At 40.9% G+C, this 9,395-nt stretch overlaps 1 protein-coding gene across 1 annotated transcript in view; it reads right to left on the reverse strand.

The window, feature by feature from the left end:
- Positions 1-1,163: 1,163 nt before the first annotated feature.
- The window catches only part of AJAP1 (adherens junctions associated protein 1), a 127,397-nt gene continuing 119,165 nt past the window's right edge, over positions 1,164-9,395 (reverse strand). The window contains exons 3-5 of the mRNA XM_027843887.1: positions 7,546-7,633; positions 3,650-3,892; positions 1,164-1,236 (exon numbers count right to left, since the gene is read on the reverse strand). Coding sequence (XP_027699688.1) covers positions 1,164-1,236; positions 3,650-3,892; positions 7,546-7,633 — 404 coding nt within the window. The remainder of the gene's footprint in view (positions 1,237-3,649; positions 3,893-7,545; positions 7,634-9,395) is intronic.

Here is a 9,395-nt window from a genome sequence, read left to right on the forward strand (position 1 = left end):
TGGAAATTTGATTTGGAGTGAATATGCGATTCATTAGAATTGGGATTAGGGACTGACCGATTCATTCCTATTCCTGAAAGCTGTGTGTGAGTCTGGATCCCAGCCTGTAACAAATGCCACTTTCCTAGTCCTTGTTATGTTCGGAAACTGCTTTCTTGGCAAACACCTTCCCCTTGCCTGAATCACTCTTGTACTAACATACCTATCTGCACTCTTCACCCTCTTCCTCCTCCTCGAAAATGAAGCTAAAAAGCAGAAGTCTGATTATTAACACTCTTATTGTTAATGTTGCGACATGACTGCAGAAAGGATTTCCTGTAGGCAAAGTGTCTGCTGCCCTAAATGCACTAAATGCAAATCATTCGAAAACCTTTGATTGCATCTCTAGACTATGCCTATAACATGTGCAGTCAGAGAGGTAAAATGCAGTTTATACCACACAGTCCAAATGTTCAGAAGATTCAGCACAGAAGAAAGCAATTTACCGTTAGCATTAAAGTTAATACCATTGAAAGCAAACCAAATGTTCTTATCCAACAGAGCGTGGAAAATTCATCCTGTCTTGGTACCAGTCCCTGGTTTCAAATTAGTAGATATGTCTCAACTCTTCACTTTCTTTCTTTATCATTTTCTTCCTTATCTCTTATTTTTATATTTCAAAATTGTATTTTAATTTACCACCCCCCTCATCCTGGTGTAAAGACACGTGATAGAGGAGAGATTCATGCACACTTAGTTGCTGGCCTAATCTTCTTCTGTTAAGGGAAATGAGAACAATTGTAACTTGTTTCAAGAAGAAATTTTCCCCTGCCATGCATACCATCCAAGAAACCGTCTTCCTTCGGGACCAAAACACCATTGATAATAATAAGAATAATAGATATGAAAAACTGGTACATGTCCATTTGCTATTCTGCCCTATTGGGGAATCTATATTGGGTTTAATAGAGAAAGAAACAAAATGATCAGTCACCTAGTTTTCATCTAGTGGCTAATATGGTTATAGGCTCTCTTATGGGTAGAGAACTTCTTAAAGTGATAGAAAGTAAAAGGTTTGGGAGGAGGGAAGAGGGACCATAATAATGTCTTAAGAGTGGTACGTACCAGGAAATAGACACATGGCGTCTGCCCTGCCCCCAGGAAGTAAAAGAGACTTCGGCCAGTCAGCAGGAGATTTCAAACCATTTCTCAGACACAAAGGCCACAGGAATTAGATGTCGATCAGAAGAAGAAGGTCTGCAGCGAGCAGAAAAATAGGCTTGCGCGTGCTGGTACATAACACACAATAGGCAAGCCAGGTCAGGCCTGCTTCGAGAAAAAGCAAAACTAGCTTCTTTAGAAGAAAGAAAGAAAGAAAATGAAAATTCCGTCTGAAGTAATGCTTTGGATTGGCTCATTGGTTTTTCTGATACAAAAAAATATATCTTTTATTCCCCAACCAGAGGGTTATTCTGACCAGTTAGTTATTTCCCCTCCAAATGCCAGTTGAAAAACACGAGAGGATAACAGGCCTAAGAGCCTTGTGACATTTAGGATACTATGTAGTGGGGCCAGAAGAGTGGGTTCCACCAGAGTTAGGTCATCTTTCCAAGTATTTCTGCTGTTAGAATCTATTTTCTCTCTCAATTTGTGCCTTAAGGAAAGGCCAACAACCCAGAAGTCTGGGACATAGAAGGAGTTTCAAATGTATGCCAGTTGGCAAGCATTGCGATGGCATGTCACTTTTCATTGATATTTTCCCCAGGCCAATGGGGGGGGGGTAGAGTGTGCAGAGAAAGAGTCCAACAAAGCATTACCTTAGGGGGAAAAAAAAGCAGTGAACCCTGTTCCAACCAATGTGTTTTTTTTTTCCCCTCCCCTGTAGGAGATTCCAGACAAAGCAGACCAGAGACATCAATGATGTGCCTGATAAAACACAGATGTGAAAATGATAGTGGGACAGAGCAGCACCAAAAAGATCTACACCTCTCTCCCACACCCCACGAGACCCCAGCATTGGTTGCCTGTAGTCCATGTCTGAATCAACATACACACACACACACATATACACACACTCACAAAAAAAAAAACACTCAATGAAATGGTTTGAAAATCCTTTTTTTCTTTCAATTCTTTTATCTACTCAGCCCTCTGCAAGCCTGGAGAATCCAAGCTCCCAGGATTTCTGAAGGGGATTTCAAAAGGTGTTGAGCAAAACAATTGATTGGGTCTGCTGCTCCTCAGGTACCTATTCTGAAAGGAAGGGTTTTATGTAATGAACATCATGGAGACTCCAACATGGAGAGAAACAGGAGAAAGAATGCATGTGGCAAGAAGCCACTAAAGAGAAAAAAGGGAAGGAAAATAAAATGCTCATTTGAGTTGATTAGACAAGGAAACACATTAAACTATGGGACAACATTGGTGAAACTCTCAAGCAGTTAGTCCTAAAGGCATCCTGGGATAATTTGCCTTCAAACGGACAAACGATATGATTTCAACCTATACATCCCACCATTGACCATTTCCAAAAGGCTATCAATAGAAGCATTTCCTGTTTTGTGCTGGAGGGCACTCTTCTATAGCCATTGGGCTTCCCTGGTCATGCTCATACCTTAAGCACCAGCCCTCCTGGCCTCTAAGTCAGCGTCTCTTCTGATTGACTACTGACATACTCTCAGTTCGGTACCATAGATTCGTGGGATCAAAAGATCATATATTTAAAACTGGAAGGGCTTGTAGATGACATCGAGTCCAACTCCCTTACTTTACGGATGAGGGAATAAATACTAAGAGAGATGGACTGACTTTCTCAGGGTTGCATATCTAATAAGCGTCAGAGGTCAAATTTGAACCCAGGTCTTCCTGGCTCCCAGTCCAACATTCTATCTACTGTGCCCTTAGCTTCTGGGATAACTAAACAAACTAATTCAGGCTATTTGCCTATAATAACTATTTTAATTTGATTTTGGATAAATCTTCGGGTGCCAAATTCACATCTATAATGAGGAAATACCAGTGAATATTTTTGAGGTGGTTAGATGGCATATTTTTTGAAAGCATAAGTAGGAGAACTCAATAATAAACAGTAGCAGCATTTAATCAGAGTAGAAAAAGGAAGGCAGACTGGTCAGTATTTGACATTTTAACTTTAGCTGCTGATGATATTTCATCGATAGGTACCCACAGCTCCTGGTTCAGGGAGTGGACAATAATAATCTGCTGATATCTAAAAGACCAATAAATCCAAGGTTGCCATTTGAACTCTCAGGGATGGCAACGGCATACACTTTAAAGCCCCACAGCAGGAGAGTGCTATTGTGTTTCACCTTTGCAAACCAGGAAGTGCTATATTAATGTCAATTGCCAATACCATCATTGCTACTATTATTCATAGGATTCCTTCTAATCCTTTGAATCTGGAATAAAACTTAACTGATTAGAACTCTTTAGGAGAGAAGAGGGTATTGATAAAAAGACCTAACCATGCTTCTTATAGTTAGCTCTGTATGCAGAGCACGATAGTAGCTATTTGCCTAATTAGCCTTTCTGTAAAACATGAACATAGGAGTCACACCTTGGGAACACAAGCAAATCTTCATCTATGTGGCATGGGATCTGCCATGAGCATTGCAAGACTCAACTGTACTTACTCCAAGGCTAAACTTACCTGTTTCCATTAAAGGTGGTTTTATACTCCCCAGTTGGGTGCAAAGTCTCATCAGTATACACGGGCACTGAGGTCCTAACACACTCATGTGAGCACTGCAGGGTTTCATTATAGGCGGTAAATATATCCAAGTTGCTGGGCACGCGGGCAGGAGTGAAATCCGTCAGATTTTGGCAGCTCTCTTCTTGCTGATTGATTTTCCGTTGGTGACTGTTTCTCCGTGTGTTTCCACTTTGTGCACAGCTAAGGGAGAATGGTGTGAAGTTGGAGATGCAGGGTATAGGATTGTGGGTTTGGGAGGACAGGGAATGAGGGGGTAACAAAATATACAAAGACACCATCACCATTTGAACGCAGGGCCTTCATTGCAAAGCATCAATTATACATCATTTAATATTAAATTATAATTCCCAAGCTCTTCAGAAGGCTCAACGACAATCAAGCAATCAGTTCCCTTTATTTTTTTATATCAAATTTGAATTTTAAATGTAAGCCATTACGGCAGGGAGAATTATTGAGAGGAGTGCTGTAGCCATGTTATCAGGAAGCCGGAGTTCTGTTTGCTCAATGAGTGTCAGTAAGAACAACGGCGTTAACATGCTTTCCCTTCCTGGTGCCTCAGTGGGACAAATAATTGGGATAGATAACTAACCACCAAATTAGTCTATGATAGTTGAGAAACACTGGAGATAGTATGAGAGGGGAAGCCCCAAATTATATATATACATATACAAAAAATATACATATATACATGCAAATAGCAATGTATTTGTGTGCAGTTATACATGCACAAATGTATGGATACATTATGCATATGTGTCTGTATAAACATCTACATATATTTGTGTATATGTACGCATGTATGTGCATGTATGTATTTATTCATCATGCACATATGTTCATATACATATGTAAATCTGTATATCCCTACACATGCATGCACATATGCATGTGCACATACATATATGCATGTATGTTGTATATAAAAATATATAGACATGCCTGACAGTACTTCCTATGGCCCATTGGGCCTTGATGGTCATGCTCATACTCTAGGCACCAGTCCTCCTGTCTTGTCTGTCAGCTTCTCTTGGGGGATGTTTTATAACTTGGGATTTCTTTATTTTTAGTCCAGATCCCCCAGGTTGAAAGCTAGATTCCATTCTACCAATATAACATTTGAAGATAAGCTGTGTGATATATCTGTATGACATATCTGACTTCTTATCCTAGCCTTAGGATTTTGGGAAAGAACTCAATCTGTACTTATAAGGTGGCAACTAGTACTCTTTTCTTTCTTTAGCATCTTGCAGCAAGAAGGGATAAGAAACAATTCAAAAGTTTCCATGGTCTTTGGAATGAAGTAGACAATTTGTGATTCAGTCTCCTTCATAGCATGTAATATCTGGAGCAAGACAGACAGTGAGTTTCATTAGCCTGCCAGTAGGAAAATATCAATAATATCTGCCATTTTTCAGATGTCTGTACTCCATTCATGGCAGTCTCCTCTGAGCAGTGGAAAAAGGAAGACAAAAGACTCGGGAGGAAACTGCCTGATAAGGTAATATGTTCAAATGGAACCCACCTTAGGACATGCTCTTCAATATTACGCCCCTAGATGACAGAGTTAGAGTTAAACCCCCTCATTTTATACATAAAAAAAAAACTGAAGACTAAAGGGAGAAATTGACTATCCAAGACAAAAAGAGGTAAACAGCAAACCCAGGTCCTCTGATTGCAGGGACATCACTCTTTCCATTGGGCCATTCTGCCTGCCCCCTCAGATAATATACTACTGTTCTATAGTCTGGGTTTTAGATCTCTGGAGAATGATGAAGTTGGGAGCAAAAAGGGTAACATATGGCCACTCTTCCTTCTTCTTGTGTGTCATGACTATTCAACGGTTTTCTTTGTTCAGGTGACGGTGGTGGAGGTGTTGGAGGGTAGTGTCCATGACTCCTGGGGTAGGACAGATCTTCATTACTTTCCCTATCCTAAAAGTGACTTTTGAAAGAAAAAATTTAATAATATGAAAATCCTCATAAAGTGCATTGGTATTAGTGTCTCTGTGTGTGTGTGTGTGTGTGTGTGTGTGTGTGAATTCTAACTCATTTATCCATCAGGAAGGAACAGATGGATTTTCCATTCATTCTGGAGTTCCCTAGGTTTCTTTACTCCCCATTCCCAATCCTGGGGCCACTAGCCCATTGATTTGTAGAGGCTTCCCAAAGAAACTCAAAGGTGATAAGCAAATCCTTTTATGGAATTAGACTTCTCACCTCCATTTGGGCCTCACTTGAGTCCCATTGGAAAACTCTTTTAGTGACAGAACATCACTTCTGATACAGAGCAATGGATGCTACTTTGTGCTCACATATCAGAAAGCTCCTTCCACAGATCTGTAGAGCAAGGTGGACTTAAATCATTCCTAACTTGCCAATCTGGCTGACCCCTATCTACCAAGCCCCATTATATATCTTTGCCTGACTGCCCTTCATTTGTTTGCAGGCAATGTTCTGTGGGCACAGGGATTTTTTTAAAAGGTATCAAGGAAGTTCCCTTGGCACCTTTGGGCTCACTCTTCTATGCTCTGTGACTGTGTGATACCCTGGATATTTGGTACTTCCTTCTCTAATCCCATCAACTGAATAATCAACTAGATCCCTTCCTATTCCTCTTATTTAGGGGTTTGGATGTCCTTTGCACCCACCATCCAGTATTTCTTTTAGATTATTATCTGGAGATAGCAAGGGGCTCATTTAGGTACATCACACTACAAGAGAACCGAGCTTTGAAGCAACAATGAGGACACATTTTCTGGAAGAATAACTACCTGCAAATTGGGGGTGGGAGAGATATTAGAGGGGCTTCCAAAGTGCCTTTGTGAACAGTGATTTTCCCAATTTCCCCAGCGATGCAGGTGGGGAAGCGGTGATGGCAGATACATAACACCCAGCAAATCTGACCTCAAAGTAGGCCAATTTCCATAAGAAAACAGGCAAAAGCAGGGATGCCTGAAGCTAAGAGCTAACCTATTTCACTATTTGCAAAGCTGATTTTTTAGGGAAAACTAGGGAGTAAATTAAACAAGCAAAGTGAATGAAATTGTCCAAGAATCCATGTGCTGGGGAAGGGTAGATACACAGAATGGAGGGGAGAGGGGACAGAACAGAGGGAGAGTCATACGTTAGGAGAATCTCACTGGGAGTATGGGAACATTCACTAAAGGTTTGGAGAAGGTAAAAAAGGAAATAATAACCACTGAACTGGTAGGCTGGCCTGGTTCTTGTTTTTACAAGTTGCTTTTGGATCAGACAGGAGGATTTGGGAAACACAAGCAGCAAGGCATCTGGGAAGCTATTTGAATATGGTTGGTGCTCAGTACAGCTCCTGCCGAGGGAGCCATGGGGCAGGATGATTTGCCCTAAATAGCAGGAGTAGCTTCAAAAACATTAACTAGCCCAAGGAGTCACAGCAGAGAAGGCCAACAAGTTTATATGCTGGGGAATCAGCTAGAAAGAACACTGGGACTTTGAAATTGAAAATAATAATGGTAGTAGTAATAATGACACTTGTCTTTTTTTTTTTCTACGTGTCTTAACAGACAAAGGAATAAATTATATTCTCATAGGTCTGGAGCTGGAAGGGACCTTGGAGGACATCCAGTCCACTGCCCTCATTTTACAAAGGAGGAAATTGAGACTTGGAGAAGCAAAGTGGATTGCCCAGGGTCACCCAGTAAGTAAGCGTCAGAAGACGGATTTGAATTTGGGTCTTCCTTACCTCCAAATCTAGCACTCTTCAAACAACTGCTTAGCATACATTTTCCCCAAGTCCCAGGGGCCTCCAAAGATAGCCACCCTACCCTGCTTTCCCCAAGCCAGAAGAGTCCTTACCAATTTTTTAAGACAAGAGTTGTAATCAGAGCAGCTATAACCATGATGAGGGAGACAGTGATGGTTATTATCTGATGGACAGCCAGACCTGCAAAAAAAGAAAGAAAAGGAGGGAAAAGTGGAGATAGGGGGATATCCATGAAATTCATGAGCAAAAAAGGAAGGGCAAATTTTTAAAAGTGAAACAAATACATTAGTGGTACTTGGTTAAAAAACAAAATAATCAAGTGTAATTCATGACCAGCCTTCCAATTTCTCTGAAATGATGTGAGTCACATTGCAGATTAGAGAGGACGACAGCCACCTAAGTATTACCCTTTCTGGGACACTGTTGGACACCAGCTGCATGGTGCTGGGATCAAAGACCCGCAGAAGCCTCTGGGGAAGGTCTTGGTTTCAGTGTCGTCAATTCTCACTAACTGTCCCTTTCCCAGAACCCAACCCTTCAGTTCACACCACTACTGCTTTTTCTTCATCCCCTTCACCTTCTTCCTACTTTGCCATGAGATACGGAGGAGAATAGGAAGAAGCCTGGATATGGAGACAGATCCCTCATTTCTAGTCCAATCTCTTCTTACTCAAATGCAACTTCAATGAAACAGGCATCAAGAAAGTGCTGATCAATCAACACATGTTTGCAAGGGTCTACTCTGTGCAAGTGGCTGGGTAAAGTATTGGGGAAACAATCCAAATAATATATAAATGAGCATTTATAAAATGTTTGTTATGTACTAGATGCTGGGATAAGTAAGGAGGATATGAAGACAAAAGGGAACCAAACCCTGCTCTCAAGGAGCTAAGGTTCAAATAGAAGAGAGAGCACACACATGCACACACACAAGACACACATGCACACATGCCCATATACACACATGCATTTCATACATGTTTATATGAAGAAGTATGTACATATATATATATATATATACATACATACATACACATGTATGCACAGCAGGCAGCTAGATGGCACAGTGGATACAATGCCAGATTTGGAGTCAGGAACACTAACCATCCTGAGTTCAAATCCGGCTTCAGACACTTACTAGCTATGTGACCCTGGGCAAGTCACTTAACTCCATTTGCCTCAGTTTCCTCATTTGGAAAATGAGCTGGAGAAGGAAATGGCAAACCACTCCAGTATCTCTATCAAGAAAACCCCAAATGTGGTCATGAAGAGTCAGACATGACTGAAAATAGCTGAACAACAACCATGCGTATATATCACATCTGTCTCTATCTGTCTGTTCATATATACATGCATATATGTGCGCACGCATACAGTCGTGGTGTCCAAAGAAAAGCGGATTCAATTTTAGAGCACATATGGCAAAAAGGTTAACTCCTAGCTGTATTTTGCACTGCAAGGAACTGTGAAACAATCTTAGTACAGGGAATGTTGTGTTGCATGCTACAGAGTAGTAACACAGTGCCAGTTTGAAGAGTGAGAAAAAGGCATAAAGACATACACACACACACACACATACACACAGAAAGAGAGACAGAGGCACAGAATTACACATAGAGAGAGATGTAAAGAAAGATTGGGAGAGTGAGGGAGGGAGGGAAAAAGAAAAGAGAGAGGTACATACAAGCTGACTATAAGGAAGATACATGTTAACCTTGGCTGAGAAGTTACCAGCAATTAAGAGGACTATGAAAGGCCTCCTGGGGATACAAAGACAAAAAAAGAAACAGTCTTCATCTATATGGAACTTATATTCTACTAGAATGGACAGAGGTGACCAAGTGAATAAATTCAAAGCATATACAAAGTAATTTCAAGGAGCAAAGAACCCTGAGAACTTAAGACTCTGTGAGGAGGCCAGGAGAAAGCCCCATCATAAATA

The sequence above is a fragment of the Vombatus ursinus genome, unplaced genomic scaffold (genome assembly GCF_900497805.2).
Source record: "Vombatus ursinus unplaced genomic scaffold, bare-nosed wombat genome assembly UNPS02014932.1, whole genome shotgun sequence".
In the NCBI taxonomy this organism is placed as follows: domain Eukaryota; kingdom Metazoa; phylum Chordata; class Mammalia; order Diprotodontia; family Vombatidae; genus Vombatus; species Vombatus ursinus.